The sequence below is a fragment of the Danio rerio genome, chromosome 5 (genome assembly GCF_049306965.1).
Source record: "Danio rerio strain Tuebingen ecotype United States chromosome 5, GRCz12tu, whole genome shotgun sequence".
Taxonomy (NCBI): domain Eukaryota; kingdom Metazoa; phylum Chordata; class Actinopteri; order Cypriniformes; family Danionidae; genus Danio; species Danio rerio.
The window spans coordinates 37,510,191-37,533,507 of record NC_133180.1 but is presented as its reverse complement, the minus strand read 5'-3'; the positions used below and the strand labels follow the sequence as shown (position 1 = coordinate 37,533,507).

The window sequence follows — 23,317 nt, the reverse complement described above, 5'->3', positions numbered from 1 at the left end:
ACATAAACCTGTTTGCGCTGTTGCCTTTTTTCATATTTTTCTTTTCTCCAATGGGGACAGAAGGCTCGTTTCCACATGTCAGAAATCTACAGTCTTACTTTCCTTGTTGGATATTACTGTAGTATTACATATATGTATGAAATAAATTTAAAGTAGAAAAGAAAATATTACAAAAGGGGTTAAATAAATCATATAACAACGTCTATATATTTACACAATAAGTAATGTGTGAAACATGTGTAAAGAAATACATATATGCTGCTTAATTGTCACCTATAAATTAGGGATGCTCCGATCAGAATTTTTGCTGTCGAGTACCGATTCTGAAGCTTCAAGCTTTATAATGCTTAAAACACATTTTCCCTCTAAATATGATACATAAGTGGAGATCTCCCCTTAGCTAAGAGTATAAATGAAGGATGTTGGGATGAATGGGACACTAGACGAGCGATTGCTAGTCACGTGTTGTATGCTGTATGTATAACCCAGGTGCGACTCTGCTCTGCTTGTAAACTCATAAACAAACACCTGTGATCGGTTCATAAGATCGGCCAGGGGTGTATTTCCGAAAACCATTGTTAACCAACTGAGGTCGCAAGTTCCGTTGTTACAAACATAGTCTGTTGATTTGGCATTTCCCAAATCCATCATTCCAATGAACATTCACAAACTGCGTCGCAAATTTGTACGCTTGCAACTACACCTCTGTAACTGTAGTTAGAAACATAGTTTCTGGCTGTGTTTTATACCCAGTTATCCCCCTATGCCCTATTCATTTTTCACATTACATCATTTAAACAAGGAACTATATATATAAAAAAAATAATTAGTCATCTCTTAGGTGTAATTTGTGTTTAAAGAATTTTTACAGTTCAGTAGCGATTTTCATGTTTACAATTGCGCTCCCTTCACAGTGCACTTTGAAAACATTTATGACATTTTGAATGCAGCCGTGGCTCATGACGAAAGCTAAGGGTGAACTATTATTTAAAAGTGAAATTTGTGACGTCACCCAAAAAACATAGCATACGTTAATGCTTTTAATTTATAGTAGAATATTTATTAAGTATCTGTACTGTTTATGTCATGAGACTGTTGCTTGGAACATTTCTGCAGTGGCCTGAATGTGTCAAATTGTAAAAGTAGACAAAAAAATAAATAAATAAACAATATCCTACTTAATCATCATCATGATTATTATTAAAGTTACTATTATTATTAAATATTTTTTTCATTTTCTAATAAATATAAAATTTCATTTCTTTATAAGTAGCCTCATTATTTATTTATTTCATTTATATATGATATTATTATATTAGCTTTTGTAGGGGATTTTCTGTTTTAGAATAGAATATGTAATGTTCTCTATAATATTTGTAAGAGAAACATATAGGCCCATATTTGCCAAAACTAATATAGATTTTTTTTTAAAAGCATGTGCGTGTAAAACAATATAATTTGCACAAAAAAAATGTATGGGGTTTTTCTCTGTAGTAGTTGTTACTCCACCCTGTTTAGAGCATCATTATGGGCATTTTTACATTATAACTAACGTGGTTCAAATGACAGATCTGTGACAGAGAAACTACAGGTTTTGGGAAACACTCGTCACTACATCGTTCTTTTCCCAAATGATGCATTATACTATGATAGTTCAGCTGCGGGTTATGACATTGTTTGGGAAACGCACCCCAGATTGGCGAGTACCAATCGAGTCATTAAATGTGATTATCGGTCGATTGATCGGAGCATCCCTATTATAAATTGTTCTTTGTTTAGTATAAATGACTTGAGTATTAATTTTAATACCTAAAATTGGTGAAGGGATTATTGTATCTGTGAAAACATCATTAAATCTGTTTCAATTAATCGAAAAAACACAAACTTTTCAGAGGTTTCTGCAATTTATTTTCCATTCCTCTAAACTGAACAAAACGTACAGTTTTGAAAATCAAAAATAACACCTTTCACTTTCAAAGCAGTTTAGCTTCACACAGTTGGCAATTACAATGGTAACAAGAGTGTCTGCATGTAGACACTCACAAACACACATTCGTGCAAACGCTGTCACTCGCACTCACTCACACACAGACAAACACTCACTCACACACACACACACACACACACACACACACACACACACACACACACACACACACACAGACAGACACTGAAGGGAATGTAGTAGGAGAGATGGTGGAATGCAGGACAGATATCTCACACACACACTCTCCTTCTGACCTCTCCTCCCCGAACTGAACAGAAATACAAAAATAAAGACACTTTTAAAAAATTACAACTCATTTACAAACACCAAAGGAGGAAAAGAATAAAAACACAACAACAGGAAAAAACAACAATATATCTGTCAAAGTTTTCCATGTTAAAAACAGGTTGCTTGGTTCAGTTTTGCATCCAGTAGAAGGTTACATTGTGTGTGTTTGTGATGGGACCTAATGCTCAGTAAAGTGCATTTGATGCATCAGCAGACAGGAAGAGAGAGAGAAATGAATTTGGGTGCTAATGTGGCTCTGGGCCTTCCTAACACTGACAGATATGATCGAGCTACATGAACTTTACAACCTCCGCCGTAAACATCACACCTAAAAGACATTTAACATTGAAATAACATTTTGTTTCAGTTTATGCAAATGTAAATACATTCATAAATTACATGTGGGGTTAGGAGAATCAAGCTGAGAAACTAGAGAAGTCTGAAACCGATGTATGGATAAACACGACCGTAGCCCAAAAAAACGGAACTTAAATGACATTTTCCATGCATGGGTGTTTTCCCCTGAAATTAGAGGCCGAGAGATGGAGTCTGTCATGTACGTATGCACACGATTTGCCGTCGTAAACTGGAATCTGCTCGCTTTTATGAATTCCTGATTGACTCCAGTTCCCATGGTTACGCTGCAGTTCTTAGGCCTATGTATACTGGCCTTTAAAAGACCACACCCATCTGACCGAGAAAAACACAAAACCAGAGAAACACAAATGAAGTGAAGGAAAGAAAGAGCGCTCCGTCTGCGACACATGCAGAAGTGTGTCCCAGAGCGACACAAGACGCTTCTTTGTATTTTTTTTTAGAAATGTTTGTCTGTTTTGATTTCCCACCCCTCAATAATTCACTTGGATATCATGCAATAGAGACGTGCAAAAAGATAACACCTAAATCCACAAAACACACTTTGATAAACGGCTGTGTTATGAATGCGTATAACGTGTATGCCTACTCCATGCCGACCTACAGAGACAATATGACTTAAAAGCAGTGCGGAAGCCACAGGTCAAACGAATGCACAGGATGCCTCTACTGAGTGTATTAAAACCATATGGATGCATAAAACAAGTATTCTCGTTGTCTATGCAGCTATGGGGTCAAAACAATGCTAACATTGCGCTATGCCGTTTTTGTTCCTTCGCTGATTATCTTTTCGTCGGAACTAAAATATATTGATTGATTGGCACTTGTTCAATGCTTCTAAATAAGTTATCGATACCTAATGTTTCATCACACACCTACATGTTGAGAAGCTGTGAAGGTCTAGTTTGGCACAGGTTGACTATTATTACTGCGTCTATGTCATTAATATTGATACACCTCGTTTATACCCCTGTCGAAAAACGAGCACAATCCTAATCAACAGACCAGACTCTTTTTTTTTTTTCCGTTTTTTCGTCTCAACTAAAATATTTCTGTATATTTCACTTATCAAATAGCAGCATTTTTTCATTTTTTTAAACTTACAGTATTACAAAAAAGTACATGTAAACCTATTCATTCAAAATTTGTAGTAAATCCAAAGGCTCATACAACAGACATAACAAAACACAAAACTTGACAACATGCTACAATATTGCTTCCAATAGTTCTTTACATTTTAAGTCGATCTAAAATTATCAGTGACGTAGATATGGACACCAGCACTCCAAAGAGAGCAACTCTAATGCACAAACAAATCGCAAAGCTAATCTTAACCAGGCTTGATTGGCACTTTCATCATCCACACGAGTATAACGGATAATCACACACTGAAACCAACAGCGCAAGACTGCATTTAGACCACAAACTAGAGGAACTACACCAAAATACACAAAGAACATGAGACGCGACGGATTCCACAGTTTCATTTTTTTTAAAAATGAAGGAAAAATGCAGAGATGATCTTATAGTTCTCAGAGAGAGGAGAGAGAACACAGAGCACAAACGATGGTCATCGTTTGAGTTTGAGGTGGCTATCGCATCCATCTCCCTTAGGTATTGTTTTTTTTCCTTGTTTTTTTTTCCACCCAGAGTTCTTTGCTCTGGTTTACACACCTCCGCGTTCTCTCAGAGCACAGATTCCCTTTTCTAGCTAGTTTAAGGTAGAATACTGAATCAATCAGGAAGAGAGCACGAGAATCTAATCACATGTATTAATGTTAGACTATGTGGCGTATTAGTCCAGAGGTACTGTGTGCACGACAGGGCTCAATACCCATCGGCCCATGTGGAGATACACACACCCTCTGTGAAAAACACACACACACAAACAACACATCCGTGGCGGTAGCCTGGAGGGGAAGAAAGCGAAAGGGGAAAGGAGAGACAACAAAGCATGAAAAGTAGTGAGAGAGCAAGACATGACGGAAGAAAAAGAGGTAGTGCAAAGACAGAGGGAGGACACGTAGAGAGTGAGAGACAGGATTAACCCTAATGCCACGACTGTCAACAAATTCCAACCGCTTTTCTACAAATGTATAAATGAATCTCCCTTGTCTGTAATCATATTACCCTCATATTGCTGCACCAAGTGCTTGTGCTTCTGAAATCAGGTACACAAATTGATCTCCAACCATTATTGAGCAACGATTTATACGTGGAGAACCTGATATCTTACGGGTGGTACCGAAATACAGTACATAGCTCGGGAGTACATTAACTGAGTGAATGGCATGTTAAACTTTGAAGGTTATTTAAACAGCAATCATGAGAGATGTTGAAATGTTAATACTCCTCACAATTATGCAATGGATATAAATAGGTTACTCTCTCGCCCTCTCTCTCTCTCCATGTCTCTCCCTTTCTCTCCCTTCCCTCCTTTTTCTACGTTTCCGCTTCCCCTCTAGCGAGTAGATTAGAGGGCTGGAAGTTGGAGGGAGATGATGAATGTCTTTTAGAGTGTGTATGTAGGTCAGCAGTAGATTGGGCTGTGCAGTGTTGTTATATTTAGAAGTCCAGGGTTCAAATGGAGATCTGCTAATTAATGACAGGCCTGGCTGCCGTGGGGGGAATCTGACCCTCGGCAGCCTCCGGATTTGCGAAAGAGCAAGGTAAACTACAGGTAGACGTTCCTACAGCGGAGCCTCGTGGCCCGCGTTCTTGTGCTCGCTCGGTTTCATTGCTTTATTCCGTCACGCCGTGTCTCACTCTCAATGGTGTGAAATATGTACATTACATTCCATAGTTGCGATGGTGTCAGGCCGCTGGATTCACAGTGTGGTTCAGAGACGATTGCTCGCCCTGTACAGGAGCTCCTGCTCACTCTCCATGCAAGAGCCAATTGCTGGCAAGACCGAAAATGCTGTTAGCAGCAAACATTTTGATGCAGTGTACAACTGTGGAATTAACTAATGAGGAACTATCACCACCGCTCTGTGCAACCGATGACCTGTTGATCAGTGGAAAAAGGTGGAGGGCATGTAAAACTCTCCTGCAATGCTTTAGAAACATTGGGCAAACAGAACTGTGCGTCTGACGCTACGGCCTGCAGTTTGGTTTCTTAAAGGAAGCAGAATTACGATCAGTTAGCCTGCAAGAGTTTGCCTCGCAGTGACGCCGCTGTACAGGAGAAGGCTGAAGGTCGACAGTCGTTACAGTAGCATCCTCCGACCTTCAAATCAGTTCAGACAGGTTACAAAAGCTGTGTCATTTTAGTCTCTCGTTCACTACCTCAACTGCACCTCTGCTGCCTGCCTAACGCAAACAGGGATTAACTGCGACGTGAACGAGGTGGCATCTGTAATGCACCCAAGACTTTGCTGCACTGCATACAAACAGGAAATCTTTCTCCTCCTTCGCAAACATGAGGTATGACAACCTGAGCTCCTTTCAAATGAAACAGGCACAGACATTGCCTGACTCCTCCAATCAGAGGAAGAGGAGGAGTTAAGAGGTACATCTGTCTAAACAGGTCCAATTATTTTTCAAGTTCAGGATTCTAAGGACTTCAATTCCTTGGTAGTGTGTCCAAAAGTTTTCTGTAGTAAGAGTTAAAAGTCAGTGAGACGGACAGCTTTTAAGATCCTACTGTTGTGTCTCTGCTCTGGTGGGATCTTTTGAATATTCACTCGCTCTCAGTCTCATGAGTTATATCGCAAAATGCCCCCCGATAATTCATGAAGGCTCAGAGAAACTCTCCCATAAATACTAAAATCAGTAGATATGACAACAAAATCTCTTCGTACGCATTTTCTTATAGCACCAAAGTGGGATCCTGTGACTAAACTGCACTTGTATGTATGTTACATTCCTGTTCCTAATGCTGCGTATCTGACCTTTGACCTGTGATGTCTTATCTCCGTCTGTCTGTCTGTCGCTGAAGGTTGGGTATCTATCGTGACAGCATCTCAATTTGATACTCTATTTACATATATAAAAAACCCCAACAATATCAGGAAGTCTTTATACATTCAGGTCAACCTGGAATCACAGGTTTCGATAAATCTAAAAGAGACTTGATTGTGAACTGACTGTAATGGAGAATATTCAGAGAGATATTAGTAATGCAATGCAAATTGATAGCTTTTAGCAGGTGTTTTCTGATCATGTCTCAATTGAAAACAATAAAGGGGGAAACCAAGAGTACTTATGGAAATGTTTCAAAAGTTATCTTCTTGTTCATTTTATACCTACACTACGGTTGCTGATATTAAGAGGGAAACCTTCACGCTCCGGTCTCCTTGCTCAGGGTGTGTGGATCAGTATGAACTAAACTATGAGAGTTTGCAGTGGAAGCCAAAATCAGAACATAGAATCCAAAAGGCCTTGGCCAAGAGAGAGGAAGTGAGATTTGAGCTCCTTCTCCACTGAGTGCCCCAGGACACGATACTCTGACCTACACAACGTAACACAACTTTAAAAATACGGCAGAATTTCAGTCACAAAATATCACATTTCTCCCCAAACAGATTATCTATCCACAGTTCATTCTTTTTATTTTGTGTTTAAATATTTGGACATATTTCTCGCTCCAACCCATCCCGTTCTCCCTCGATTTCATTCATTTAGTCATCTATTCATTCTCTCTGGTTTCCTCCGCTTTCTTCATTCCCCTCCCCACTCCTGTCCATCACTAGCCCACTTTTTGAGGGTTGGTGGCACGGACGCCTTGCTCGTACGTGATTCGCTGGCTGATAAGGTACTGGGCTGCCTGTGTTGCCGCCGGTGACCCTGTAATGGTCACCTTGCGATTGCGCGTGCCTGGAATGAACTCTCCCTTTTTGGAGATTTGAATTCGCGCCCCTGTCAGCTCCTGATACTCCACCAGAGTCTTACCACCTTTTCCCAAGATGGCACCGACCAAGTTCTCTGGCACAGCAATCTCCACCACTTCCTTTCCACCTTCTGCCAGCTTTTCTGTACCCAGCAGAGATGATGCCACTAGTGGGGATGAGGGATTCAGGTACCCATTAGATGCCCCTGTGGCGGCTGCAAGAGAGCCCAGTGAGAATCCCCCTAAACTAGGGGCAGCAGGGTGACCACCCCCTCCAGAGGCCTCGCTGGCATATGTAGCAAGCAAATTGGCGGCAGCAGCCGCTGCTGGATTAGCACTAGCCGCAACAGCAGCGAGCACTCCAGAGGCAGCAGCCGGGTTGAGGCCAAGACCCAGTGTATTGGTATTGTAGCCGTAACTGGCCAGAGTGTTCAGGGCAGACGTAATGGCAAGCAGATCATTACCAGAAAGACTTGACATGGCCGCAGGAAAACCACCCATGCCTGCGAGACCCGCTTGGCCAAGTAGCGTGGAGGCTGTAGCCGCTGCGGCGGCATTGGGCAACACCTCTGTAGAATTGGCAAACGGGGATCCAGTTGGGTTGGAGTTGGCCACAGGGCCGGTGATGTTGGAGTAACTGATATTTAGACAGCTGCTGCTTTGTGGGTCCTCCTGGATCTTCTGAACAATGATCTCCACGGCCTTGCGGTTCTGCTCTGGCTCCCCGCTCACGGTCACAACGCGCTCCTGCAGATTGATGCCCTCAGGCTTCTGAGAAAGCTGTACCCAGGCTCCTGACTGCTCCATCACAGCCTTAACTGTTGCCCCACCCTTACCGATGATGAGTCCTGCTGTGCTGTTGGGCACGATCAATTTAGCCTGTGGAGGAGGGGGGAGTGTCATTTTGATTGAGGAACAGAATTACATGTATGATACTGCACACAACCCCAAAAATAGATTCTGCAATAAGCTCAAATGTGTCTGTGGTGGTTATGTAGATGTTTGTCTTCTGCCCTTACTTGAACAGTAAAACAAGTTTGCTATATCTTTAAAGAGAACCACATTTACAGAATGTAACTGTATGCTTGTATGTTTAAGAGGGTAAAATGGTATGTGTGCGACTGAGTAAGGTCTGACTCTTAAGTCAGTGCTTATATCAGCCATTTGTTGATCCCCGGTCTTACATTGCAGCTGCTCTCTCTCACTCCCTCTCTGTTTCTCATTCTGCAAGGATCAAGCAGGTAAAAATAACCCGCTGCTCTCACACTTTGCTGCCCCTCTCAGCCACTCTTTCCCTGGGGAACAACCACCAGTCTACCTTGCCCTCTGCCTCCTTGGGGCTAGTTTATTTTCCTTGTCTTCTGTGTTGCTTATCACTGTCAGATAGCTGACAGTAAGTACATTTACATGCACTTCAGAAATTGATTTCAGTAACAATACAGAAATAATTGTACTGATGAACAGCGTAGATTGATTATGCAGAACTCAATTATAACTGCATATATAAACGCACTCACTGTCCGTGTTGTCATCTGATAAGCAAACTTACCAGAATATTACAAATAATATGAACTGAGCTGTGGTTCAGGAGAATAACTTATTGCCTGTTTAATTCTAAATCTGCAAAGTCAGATATGTTTCACAGTTCATCGCACATTTAATAACTAGATAACTGTAGTTCGGTTTGTGGTGTAGTAGTTCAGCAAGCCCATAAACTAACCTGTTTGATACGGTCAGGGTTAACGGTAGTCTGTGGCTGGAGAATGCTGACTGGTTCAGTCTTCTGACTGCTTTGAGGCATCTCACGAACTTTTTCAGCGATGAAGTTATGTACTCCATTCAGAGCTTCCACCGTACCCTGAATCAAACAAACACGCTCTGTTGTACCTGAACAAACACACATATAAAGACACAATGTTAGCATTTAGACAATATATGTAAGTATAAAATTCTATTATAAATAAATATATGTAATATGTACAGTACCATTACCTAAAACAATTGCACATGACATTTTTTTGCTCACCAAGGCTGCATTACTGCATCATTTTATTTAAATAAAGTGCAGCAGTTATATTGAGAAATATTATTACAATTGAATTTTTTAAATATGATTTTAAATATTAATTTATTTATTTTAACTCATAAGATGGCAAAGGATTTTGAACAGTCATTGTTGTAATATTCAGAGCCCAAGGTTTTTCATAAACAATGTAAATATGTTGTTTTGGTGCTCAAGAAACATTTTTAATTATTCTTTTGTGTAAAAAAGTATTTCTGTTTAATATATTTCATGAAAATCTTGATATGAAAATGCTTTTCAGATTTCTTTGAGTACTTCAAAAGAACATCATTTACTTGAAAAACATGTTTTGGAACAATCAATGACTTTATTGTCTCTTATTATAAAGCACTAATTAAAAGTATTCAAATATTATATTTAAAAATTGATTCAGTAATATATAATAACAAATATATAATGTAATAATAATAATATTAATAATAAAGTATTATTGTTTAAAAATTGTAATGACACCAGAATTCAAAAGGTATTGTACATATATTTAATATGAACACACAATAAATCAATTCATTACTAAAACAAATTAGTCAAGATTAACATAAATTAGTATTAATATAAATTAAATACATATTTAATTAGACTAACATGAATAAATATATATTTATCTAGACACACTGTTTGTATTTACATTGTTTGTATTTGGCTTTTTTCATATTTGTGCTGCCTTTAAAGTATAGTTCACCACAAAATGTGGTTACAAATCTTTAAGAGTTTTCATTTTCTGTTGAACACTAAAGAAGATACTGGTAACCATAGTAGAAAAACTAAATATATTGAAGTCAATATACTGACAACATTCATTGCAACATTTTCAAATGATCCTCTTTTGTGATCAACACTTAAACAAAAACTCAAAGAGGTGATAAATAAATAAAAATAATAACAGAATTTTCAGTTTTTGATCAACTGTCCCTTTAAAGCATATACATTTTATCAGTTCATGAATTTCCTGGAAGCCTAACTAATGACCTTGAAGTTGCGAGCACCATGCTCTTTTGTTTGAACTTACTATATTTCTTAAGGTCATGAAAACACATTTTGCATTTATTTTCAAAGAAGCAATTTCTGCTTTCAGTAAACATGCATCTAACAGAAAGAATGAAGAAGGTTGCTGTAACACAGGGGGAAAAGGCAGATGAACTTTTGGCTGGATGATGTAATTCATTTTGAATGCAATACATTTTGAACCTTTCTCTAGCCACATTACTCCTGTGGGACCCACTCACAAATGTTCAAGACATACACACACAATCAACTATCCACTGGCCTTCAACTGTCCTGAAGTGCACAACCTGTCTAGAATACTGCTGTAACTGTATAAGAGTTCAAGCAGGACCCAGTTAAACACAAGCAGACAGATAAACTCTACAATGAGTTAGTTACACAATCCTCTCCATATTGTGTCAGCCTGAATACACAAAGTCTTGTGTTGGAAAATATCATTCAGTGTCCTAAATTTACTGTCATGATCATCTTCTGTTTCATTTGGAGGGAGATGTGGGAAGCGGGGGCATGTTGGTTGTTGGTAGTGTGTGTTTGTTTCCGGGCAACAGTGCAGAGATATATCAGTGTGTGCGTGTTTGAGTGTGTGTATGCGCGCACTCTAGCACACATGCATACTTGACCAAGTGTTTGTTCCTCAGCTGTGATGTTTTATTTTTTGCCACTAGACTATCACTTGTTTGTGTCTGAACTTCAAAACACACATACACACACACACACGCACACACTCACACACACTGGTCAGAAATTCTCCCGCAGTTTCAGCATTTGCTCTTCAAGAGCTCTAGTAGTGTGTGTAGTGTTCATTTTAGTCGTTCTCTCATAAATGTGTGGTTTGTGGTAAGAGTCTGTGGTTAAATAAGTTTTAGGAAATTATTATGGCAGACTAAGGTGTGTGTGTGTGTGGTAAGACATGCTGGCTGGAGTAAAAGCGCTCAGCTGTAGGTGAATTCTTTTTATAGCTCTATTGCGAGCCAGAGAGAGTTTAAATGTTTCCCTTTCAACGTCTCATAAGATAAATGAGGTCTGGAGGAGAAGCTGCGATTATATCAGAGACCAAAATGATTGAGGATATGCTTTTGTTTGTGCCAAAGCAGCACTGCTTGTTGTACTCATGGTTTGGTAAAATGCTGAGCCGAATGAGAATTAAAGCGATAGTTCACCTAAAATTACCTCATGGTTTATTTTCCCTTGTGTGGTTTTAAACCTTTATGGGGTTTGTTTTGTATGTTGGACAAAAAAAGAGGATATTTTGAAGAATGCTGGTTGCTAGCAGACTGTAAAAAAATATATGATCAGTTAGTCTTGACAGCAAATGTTTTTAGTTCATTGTAACTTATTAAACTAAGTTAATCATGTTCAAACTTAATTTTATCAGTTAAGCAAGCTGATTTAAGTCAGTTTAACATAATATAAGTTCAATGGACTCATAAGGTTAATTTTGATTTAGCTTAAAAATTTTAAGCAACCAGGATTTTTACAGTGCACCCATCGACTTCCACAGAACGGCTATGGAAGTCAATGTGTGCCAGCTACCAACATTTTCAAAAACCTAATCTTTTGTTTTCAAATCTTTTTGAAAAAGCAAACTCATAAAGGTTCTGAACAAGTGAGGGGTAACTGTGTAGTGAAGTAAATGAAGACTTGAGGACTACTGTTCTTGTCTCTTTAAATTGGTTTCAGTTAGCTAGAACAATGAAGCACAAAGGGTCGTATTATACACCCGGCGCAATACTTTTCACGACGTGTTGCTAGTTTCAGACCAATGCAACTCTAATTTTTTCGTTTTTCGCCACGTTGTTTAAATAGAAAATCCATTTGGGCCACTTTTTAGACTCCTGGGTGTTCTGGTCTGGAAAAGAGGTGTGTTAAGGCCCATTGTTGGCGCGTTGCTATTTTGAGGAAATAAAATAGACTGTGCAAAAGACCTACTGAAAGCAGGTCTAACGTCCAGCACATAGCACGTCAGTAGTGCGCCTCACTTAAACACGCATCCTGCACAGCAATACAGAAATATCTTTACAAATGAAAAAGAATTAAAGGATTTAAATGATACAAAAATTATTATTTTATATAAATATAAAAACTATACCTCCATGCATTCCTCACCTCGGGGGCTTTTTTCAGTTTATTCACAATAACTTGCTTTTGTATAATGTTATTATTATCATTAGCATTATTTATTATATGCATATTTTTATTTGTTTTATTAAAAACAAGCTTAGATTTATCCACCTGTCAGGTTTTAGACCATATGGGGCATAGGACGTGGCTTTGGATGTAACTCTTCGTTAATATTGTTCATTTATTCGTTTGCTGGAAATTAGAACTGAATTTAGAAATAGTTTTGAAACAAATCTGTGCACTTAACAAACAAAATAAATTATGTAGGCTAATGGATGTCTTCAGTGGAGAGCGTACAACATCGTTTCCTTATCCACGACAGAGAGAAAGTGAAAGTAAAGGCTGAAATCTTGCTGCAGATGCTGTTTAACTGTTTTCTAAACTGTTTTGAAGTGTTCAGATTTTCTACTTACAAAGTCTGCAATGTAAATAGCAAACGCGCCATGGAGTGATGCAACTGACTCTTAAAGGGAATGGGAGATGAGACTCTGATTGGTTTATTCTCAAAACATACCTAAGAGAATAAGCTCAACCCTGTTAGACCATGTGGCGCACAGCGTATTTTCCTATCCTCAAAACAGCAAAAGTGGATTCACACACCCCGTTAATGCTTTTGCACTTTACACTTTAGACTTTGTTCCTAGACCATTAAAATAGAGCCCATAGAGTTGAATTGGAATAACTATATCCATTCATCTATTCATCCATCCATCCATTGGGGCTGGGCGATTTATTGAAAAGTGATCAAAATCGACATTCAGAACCTATAATTTATCAAATTTTTCCAATATTTTTTCCGTCCACAAGTGGAGTTGTGACCCCGCTCTGTTTTATACTTCTGCAGCTACATCTGATCTCTGGTCAAGTAGGACGATGGACCCATTCTTGAGCCGTACTTTGCTCTACATTGACGATGATTGGAAGCTGCGTCAGAGATGTCTTAAGAGGGCATATTTTCAATTATATTCAAATTAATATTTACATCAAAATATTTGTTTACGGAAGATGCAAGAAATGCACTGTTTAAAATGTTATTTACAGAATATACAAGCGTTATTTTATTTAGAAAGGATATTGCTTATTTTCTACTTTTAATATAAAAAACACTGAAAATAATTTTTGTCTCAAAGTGCAAGTTATTTATTTAAAGAAAAGAAAAAAATGATATTTGGTTTGGGGTAATGTGTGTTTACATTTCAGTTGCTCAACATTGATTTTTAATAATCAAAGATAATAGACAGTGTGGGTTTCTTCAATTATTTTAAAAACCAGTAATGCACGCTGCATTCAAAAATCTCTCACTTTTAAAAGGTGCGCATATTTACTGTACAAAACGTGTTTAAGAACTATAAAGGCTAAAAAACAACAACAAATAAATAAATAAATAAATTGTTCAATAATTGTGATCAAGTCAAAATGTTCAGCTAATCAACATTTACATTTTAGGCCAAATCGCCCAGCCCTACCATCCATCCATTTCTACCCATTGTAAGTTATCCCAGATTTTTTATTTAGATTCTTTGTATTTAATTTCTAATCCAAGATATGAAATGGAAGTTAAAGTAGTTCAATTTAGAATGGTGCACAATCTGGGTTGTAAGATACTCTGCTATGATAAACGCACTGAAGAAAAAAACGGTTAGAAATCTGTTAAAAATGGTGCTAAAAGGTAAACTTGTGGGATAAAACCTGCAAAAACGAGTGAGAACGCAAGTGATAATGTGTTAGTGGAAGAGTGAAAAGCAGAACAGGCCGTCTCAGGACAGTTTTAGTTGTAACGGGTGTGTTTAATGAATGAAAACATAGCTATTCACAAACAAATTACGTTCACAATATTCAGCTGTACGCTTCACAGCTGCGACACACACACACACTCTCTCACATATTTCCTCTCCCTATGGGCACATTTTCCACTGTCATTTTCTGCCCATTTTAGTTTTCAAACTACAACATAAAGCAGCTTTTTAATGACACATAGTGGAAAAGGTACTATAGTCAATGACACAAACAAGCCAACATCTGTAAACAGCCATATACGCATTAATATACCACCAGCTCTGAACACTCACAACACTTACAGACTCATTTTCTAGAGTCTTAAGTAATTTCATCGTGACCAAAACATTTTTTAATCCACATAAAACTATTTTATCCTCCAAAAAATACTTAAAAGCTCACATTTAATCACTTATTTTCACAGAATAACCTCAAAAACTGCATGAACCTAACCTATACAGTGAGAAAAAGTTACTGATACGAAGAAAAAAAAAAAAGCTTTTCATTAGTGTTTAGTCTGAATGAGTTATGCATGGCACCATTAACTGCCATCTGTTGCACAGTAAATAAAACGATCTAACTGTGAGGATTCATAACACAGATCTAATAACTTAAATAATGAATAGTCAAGGTACAGTAAAGAGAAGGATTTAATTTTGAATAAACAAAATCGCTTACACTCTGAATTAACGATGTCCATCATTATTAAAGCCAGACAGAAGATTTAGATTCCATACCTGGGTAGAAGTCTTTAGATTTGGACAGTTTGATGGTAGCTCCAGTCTCTTTCTGAAGCTGGACGATGGTTTGCCCACCCTTACCGATGATCGAACCAGCGGCATAGCTGGGGATCAACACCTTCAGGAAATATTCACCCTCCTCTGCACACACAAACAAAAAACAAACCCAATGTTATATAGTGAACAAAATCAGTCAAATATTTACGACATAACCATATTTAATTAAATGATATGCTTTTTTTTTCAATACTGTGGAAGAATGAAAATTAACATTACAGAAAGATCAGAGGTAGACCATTTATATAGTGGTAATAAGAAAAATTCTAAAGATGTGTTAAACATTTCTGTAGTAAGATTACATTTAAAAAAAATGTATATAGCCAACTATAGACCACATAGCCATGGCATGATAACCGATTTGGAAAAGTCAAGGTTTTAAAACCACCATCGTTTTCTGTTATACCATTTCTATTGTATATTCTATGGCTAAATGTTTCTTTAAATAAAATATATTGTGTTTAATGGGGGAAAAGTCGTTTAAAAATAGAACATATTTTAGAGCAGCAATCACAATACTGTGAAACCATGATATTTTTATCCAAGGTTATCATACCGTCACAATCTTACACCGGCCCATGCCTAGTACAGCATCATTGCCTCACTATGGCTACTCCTTTTAAAACAACATAAAACTGAACATGTTTGGTTCTTTGTTGTTCGCTGTTTCTGCTTTTCCATGTCTCTGTATTTCTTTTTTCACTTTTTTCACACTCTCTTTCTCTCCCTGATGAGTTCCTATACTGATTCTGCCTCTGTCCCACTTTTTCCCCATGCAGAGATAAAGTGACCTGCTTTGGGTTGGTAGAGGTCTAAATTTAACCAAACTATCTCTGCGTTTTGTGTCCTTCACTATCTTCTTTGCCATCTCTCTCTCACACACACACACACATACATACACACAAAGGGTTGGCCAGCCGACAAACCTCTCAGTTCCTCGGCATGGAGGTTCTGTGTCACAGTCAGAAGTAGAGGTTTAAGTGAGAGTGTGTGACGGGTGGTGTGTAGGCAGTCTGTAGTGCTTCACTATACTGAGGCTGTGGGCTTGTGGGTAATTGCCTGGAAGGCTGTTCACGCAGGAGCATATGGATGCTAAATCCTCAGATTTGTCCTGAAGAACCCAGCCAACAGCGCATAAGTCACTCAGAGGTTCCCGGGGGGGTGCGAGGCTTCCCTTTCCCATCATAATATTACATATCCTAAACACAACATATGGCCCACAGTCCATTCCTGAAGTCAGGAAACACCCGAATGTGGTTAGAACACATCAGGAAAGATTTTTTAACATGGCAGTCATCAAATACCTTTGCGCTAAACATTCAAATACATTACCTCATAACATGATAGTAACATTATAGTGCTTATTTCATGTTGAATGCTAGATAAATACCTCTAAATGTGGCTCTGCTAAAACAAATCAATAACTGGGATGGGATTTTACGTCAGTTTCATTAGTGTTTATAGTGACTAAATGAAAGCATGAACAAAAGTACATTGTGTGTTTGTGTATTATATTAGTGTCTTTCAGAGACTCTAGTAAAACCGAGAGATAAGATGGGTTTTGGAGACACAATGCCCCCAATCTCCAGCAGCTGACCCTTTACCACTGCAGAGAGGAGGAGAGGGAGAAACCGCAGGAAAAGAGCAAACATGCTAATAGTAAATAAAAAACATGCAGAGGTGAAGAAGATATTTTGAAGAAGCCAGGATAAGAAGGATTTGTTAGGAATGAACAAAGGAATATTCTGCTAAAAGGAAAAGACTATTCCAGAGTGTGGTAGAGCAAAGCAGCTACTAGGAGAGGACAGATGAGGAGACGAGAAAAGGGGAGGGGTGGCAGTGAGAGGGTGAAAATATTATGGTCTCTAAGCAACTCTGATTGACTCTCCTATGGGTATGCTCGATACATTCCAAATCACACCAAAGTCCACTACATGAAGTATACATCACCTGTACGCTAATGCTGTGAATCATTCGGAATGGGAATGACGTGTGCGTTTTTTCTAGAAATGCAGCAAACAGTGTTGCAATTGGTAGAGCCAATCTAGTCGATACTTGATCAATCAGCCCATGCCCACAATCCAATTAGTAGCAGAAAATCTGGGAATCTGGATGATCCAGAGAAATGTAATTATCAGCCCAGGCATAAATAATCAAGCCAAGAGTGGGAGGGCCAGTTAGTAGATGGCACCAGGATCAAAGCAAACATTAGCTTCAGTTGTAATACATTATCTAGTCTAAAAGGAAGATGAAAAACAAGAAAGAAAAAGAAAGAAAGAAGCAAGCTCACACACAGTATAAGTCGCTTAAGCGCAGCTGAACGTGCAGTGCACAGTTAGAAAGATACCCGAGCAGAATTTAAATTGAAAAGACAATTCCAGAAAAACACGAAGCGACCCAATCACTCACATTTGCACACAATCCTATAGAAATGCAGGAAATACAACTGCATTCCTGCCTCTGTTATATAGATCTAAAAGCTGTTATCTGCAGCATTGCTATTCTTTTGTTCATTCCTCTCTTTTCTCTCTGTTTCACCCTGACTGACTGGCTTTGCTCTGTGCTCAGTCACTCTATAGAAAATCATTTGTTAAATGAATATGTGCAAATGTCAGAGGGTGAGAGATTTATTATTCTCTGCGCTGGGACTGACTGACCTCAGGGGTTCTCAATAAAGCGCGCAGCATCCGACAAATACTTTTTGTGACGACGTCACACACAAACGCTCACACAAGGACACTAGCTCCCTTCAAAGGGCCCTTGAGAGGTGTTAGTGGACACGACTGAGATCTGGATGGATCCGTGCAGAGCGGTTCAATCTGTACCTGTCCTCTGCAGCGCTCCAGGTGCGCAGTGGGATACGCATTACATCATTGCCTCACCCGACTCAATGCTCCCTGCCACACACACACGACTGACAGGTAATGATAGGATTCCAGTCCACAATGGACGATGCAGCCGAGCAAACACACACATACACACACACACAGCTGGGCAGATCCCGATCTTATCAATGACCGGTCTGTTAAATGGGAGGGTGCAAGTGTGAATGGAATGAATGCAGACACTGTTAGAGGGACCATTTAATGAGGGCAGTTTGCAGTAAACAGAGGAAGAGGACAGGACGCAGTGGACACATGCTCAGGAATCCATGATGGAGGTTTTTGAAGAGCACAGCCGGAGGGAAGATAAGGAAATAGTGAGCGTGTTTATACAAACGGAAAGGATGGAGAAAGGGCAATCAGTGCTCTCGCAATCACTGAAGTACACCGTACCAGTCCATTGCAGAACCGCTAACCTCCGGCAGCAGTTTTTTTACTGAGCGGCAGTGGTGGCGTGGGGACCATTTGACCTTGGCCGCCAAAGATTGAAAACTTCATCTCTTCATCACAGCCACCTCACAATTGTTTCCACGACGACTTGGAGGTGACATTTCAGAGGCGCAAAGAGCCAATTGGACGCTCTGCTGATGCTTACCTGTTGTTAAAAAGAAAACCTAGATCCCATTCTCAAGCAGCAGAGATTTGAGAATGGCAATTGCTTTGGGAGCGCTCCTCACCCGTGTGCTCCTGCTTGCGGCGATGATGTAAGGAAAGCTGGTGTAACAGGTTTTCAGCAGTGAGTGTCTGAGTAAATAATACAATCTGTTGCTGCTGTTTGCCAGTGAGCCATACTTACACAGCCGCTAACGCAGTCAGATGGTTACGGGCTCAAACCTATGATTACACACAGACCATAGAGTGTGAACAGGGTGTCATGCAAACACACAGAGGGAGTGGGTCAAGAGGGATTGCATTGTTAAAACCCTCCACCCCCAAGCAACACACACACACACGCACACACTCTGCATGTGAAAAGGAGGGCCTGTCCTAGGCACAGTGCAAGGACAAGCGAACCTCTCCATCCCAAAGAATGAATGAAGAGACATCAACGGAGGACAGGAGAAGAAAAGCCGAAAGAATGAAGGACGCTAAACGAAACGCTCAACTCATCCACACATGCATTCAACAAGTCAACAAAAGGGGACAGAATCTCTTACCCATTCTGCTGTAGCGTGCCGGAGGTGGGGTTCAGATAGCCATGGACGCCGAGCGGCTTGACCGGTGAGCGATGCCTGAGTGCAGGCTGATCATAGGAGCTCTGTTGCCGTCAAGGAATGTGGCCAGTCAACCTTTTTCCCCAGGTTCGTATCCGAGTGGGGGACAACGTCAGCGCATCCTCCCCTCCATACCCGCAGTCAGCCCCCGTCTCTCTCTCTTGCTCTCTCTCCCTCAATTTCCCTCTCTCTCTTTCTCTGATTGTGTGTGATGGCAATGCAATTGCCGTGTGGCGTGTGTATGTGTGTGCGTGTGTGTGTGAGTGAGTGAGTGTTTGAAGCGGAGAGGCTTGGTATTGTTCAGGCAGAGGCGGACTGACGGGGGGAATCTTCTTACTGCATCACCCTCTGCTTTCCTTCTCATCCATATTCAGCGAGAGCTCCAGCCCTGTGCTGCATTCTACAGAGAGGCACCTAGCGTGTCCAATCACCCCGCACCCCTCCCCAGCGTCACACACACACACACACACACACGCGCGCACACATACACACCAAGGCTTTCTTTCTCTGCGCCCCCCCCCTTGCCACTTTGACGCAGCACTATAAAAGACGTAGCGCCTCGTTCATGTTTGGGTGAAATATGAAAAGGTAGGATGGAGGGAGGCTGCGGAAGGAGAGAAAGAGGAAATGAAAGAGAAAGAGTAAAAGAAAGTGCGAGGGAGTGACCTTGCGTGAGCGGAGAGGAGGTATAGCGCGAAAGCGGGGAGGCGGTGGGCTCCTTAGACGGCCATGTTGGAAACACCGCGAGATAGAGAGAGAGAGGGAGATTTTTGAAAATGGCAGAAAGGATCTGCCGCAGAGCGCCAAGGGGCCGGCCAACTAAATTACTGCCTATAAATCCAGAGACGCTATACCCAACCAGCGCAGGCGTGCGGGTGCACGCATACGCGGCAGGGGGAGGGCGTATGAGCTCGGTCCCAGGGTCATACTTCATTTGCATAGTAGCGTTTTCAGCTGAGCTTGATAAATTCTCTATATATCCATACTAGCTATATCGACGCGCTCTGCTGGGTGTCTCAAATGCAGCATGCAGAAGTGTAGACGCTTCTGTTCAGGCAAACCGATCACGTTCAACACATCCACTGGACATTCTAGAATACATGAGCCCTCTCTCTCTCACTCTCTCTAGCCCCTCCTTTCTCCACCACCTGCCCAATTCACAGTCAACTCACGTCACCACACACTGCAAGGGCACCTGTGTCCTTCTCTCACTCGCTCTCACTCTCTCGCTCGCACCTTTTGATCTAATACCGAACCACACAATAACACACCAACATAAATAGCTCTGCCAAAACCTCCATTAGCAACATTAACATGGCATTTCAATTGCGACTGGTAAGAGGCCACACACAAAGTAACTGTGTGTGTGCACTGGAGAAATTAGCATCAGCAATCAATGGCTGTTTACAAAAGGGAGGGCATAAAGAGGATCTCAATCACCGACCGTCCTCTTCGTCGCTATACTCGGGTCAAAGGTCACATAAGGGGGAAGGGTACGTCCATTGATAGGATTATGTTTTAATTAACAAAGCCAGATAGGTGGACAGAATGATCAACGGTCTGTATTGCCAATGAACAAAAAGATAACTAACTTACTGACTAAATAAATGACTGATCCCCAAACTGTGTTTAACCAGAGGTTTTGACAAAAGCCGTCAAATATGCTAGTCAAACTGTCAATCATATTAACAGTCTTTCCCATTATTTGGTCAATGGTTTTGCTCATTTTACCTCATTTTTAACACGTTTTCAGAAATCCAGCTTGATGCTCTGCATTACTGTAGTAGAATTCAAAATAATTGTTTCTAAAATAAACTTACACTGCAGGTTGAAACTGGTTTCACATTACTAATTCAGGTTTTACGTGTGTGTGTGTGTGTGTGTGTGTGTGTGTGTGTGTGTGTGTGTGTGTGTGTGTGTTTTACAGCACATAACAGGCCTTCAGCTAGCTCCCCTTTAACTACTTTGTGTCAATACAATGAAGGCCTGACTACATAGTCTGCAGAGGAATTAAAGAGATGGTACAGAAGTGGATTCATACATTGATAACTCTAAATTATAAAAAAAAAATTTAACTGTATTATTGTATTGTATTTCAATAACCACACTGTTATTAAACAGTAAAAAACGAAATATACATTATCCACACAAATGGTTAGAAATAATTAGCTAATTTTACTAACGTTTGTTTACAGTATTTAATCGCCGTAAAGTAATCGTTAAAAAGTATTTAACTGTATTTATGAATTCAACTTGTAAATCCTCACAAACATACAAGATTCACTTCATTGTTTCTTAACGCAGAAAAATAGTGTATTGCTAATCCACAAAACCCGCGCGCGCTCTCTGCTCTTACACTGTACTGCGGTGGGGTGTCAAAACACTCACTGCTGCACCCGGTCTCCACAGCGGGAACCATCGTCCCGCGAGTTAAACTCACAAAACACTTCGTAGGCTATAAACATTAGTGAGACTTTCTTTTCGCTATATTAAGTAAAAGCAGCTCTATGATGTATATTTATTGATCACGTGGCCTTGTCGGCTATCATTTAAAGCGCAATGACTCAGCCCTCATAGTCTCAAGAAGAATCCGATCTGCCACAAAATCTATCAAGAAACTGTGCACGTAACGCCTATCAGAGACGCTCCCAAAAGTAATTGCAGGATAGAGCTTGGGCCAACTCATTAACATTAATCAGGATCACCTAAAAGAAACTTTTACCTAAAGTAAAAATGGACCCTGATGCTCTTTTTGGATATGCATTAGGAGCCCCACATGAGGCTATAGAGGGGAATTTAATCTTTTGTTTCGACCGCAGTCTCTTATTACATATGAATAGGGATTAAACGACAGCAGCATGTGCGCTTTCTCGCTTTCATTCATTTTCTGCTCAATTTAGCATCAGTCCCACGGGGGCGACAACTACCACCTCCACCATGACTACACAGCACACCGCCCCACCGGGTCATATGGGGTCAGGCGGGACAGATGCAACCCGTTTTAATTGTAGCATTAATTATCTTTAGCGTCGATAAAGCATTTCATCTCACAATTGCTTTACAATGAAACCGAAAGAACAAACCGGGAAATAGTTTGCTCTAAAACTCCCCCCTGAACCCCCGCGGTGTCACAGAGCAAGCAGACTCGCGCGGTTCGGTTGACATGACTTATTTGGAGCAGCAGCAGGCCCGAGCGCTGCCCGAACACACTCGCCAACTGTCGAGCTTACCTCCGGTGTTGGAGCGCTTGGTGCTGCTCGCCTCGGTCGGTGTTTCCAGGGGTCTCTTTCTGGAATCGGAGAGATCCGGGTCCATTTGCGGAGACTGTGAGAGGTGCTGAGGAGTCGAGAAGATCCCGTTCTGCTGAACTTCCCCGCCAGCCATCATTTTGACACCGGCTGGAGTTAACACCGCGTTAGCACACAGACAACCGTAAAAAAGCACATAAAAACCGGTCAGCGTCTCCCCTGCGAGCTGCCCGAATGCTTCTCGGAGCTTTAAATGTCATAAAAATGCCATGCTGCGGGCGCCCGTCCGTTTATGCGTCGCTGTCCAGTATTTCCCGTAGGGAGAAGAGGCGTATTAAAGCTCTAAATATAAAAATCCATTCAGTCAAGACTATTCATTAGCGCGCGAGCGACACTTGAGACGTCTGTGTGTTTTAACGAGCCCTCACGCACACGCGCAGCGCCCTCTCCAAACAGATCCTCGCGACCATTGCTTCGCGCGGACAAACTACGAAAAGATAAACAAATCAACATTCAGCCTCACAAAACACCGCCAAAGCCCCGGTGCTCCAGCTCGCCTTCTGCCGACTTCCGCGCGGCGTCGCCGGTGTTTGGAGGAAGTGTTTGGCGGTTGTCGGTGTCGATCGGTTTGTTTTGGAGTGAAATAGAGGAGATTTTGTTGTGAAGATGCGGGAGTGTTGGCCAGCGCGCGGCGGCGACTGCTCGGTGTC

General features: G+C 40.6%; 1 protein-coding gene and 1 long non-coding RNA gene across 3 annotated transcripts in view; one reads left to right on the top strand and one right to left on the bottom strand.

Annotated features, from left to right (window-relative positions):
• LOC141385556 (uncharacterized) overlaps positions 1-14,948 on the top strand; it is a 20,337-nt gene extending 5,389 nt beyond the window's left edge. The window contains exon 3 of the long non-coding RNA XR_012406164.1: positions 13,535-14,948. This is a non-coding gene — a long non-coding RNA (uncharacterized lncRNA). The remainder of the gene's footprint in view (positions 1-13,534) is intronic.
• Positions 1,886-23,317, bottom strand: nova1 (NOVA alternative splicing regulator 1). 2 transcript variants are annotated; one of them, XM_005165318.6, is made up of 4 exons: positions 19,303-23,317; positions 15,204-15,347; positions 9,202-9,368; positions 1,886-8,360 (listed from the first exon to the last, which is right to left on the bottom strand). In XM_005165318.6, exons 1-4 carry the CDS (start codon positions 19,304-19,306, stop codon positions 7,341-7,343), a joined length of 1,335 nt encoding a protein of 444 aa, XP_005165375.1. In that variant the 5' UTR covers positions 19,307-23,317; the 3' UTR covers positions 1,886-7,340. The 2 variants fall into 2 exon arrangements, with proteins under 2 accessions (XP_005165375.1, NP_001038254.1); NM_001044789.1 differs by having other exon boundaries at positions 7,341-8,360; positions 22,590-22,749.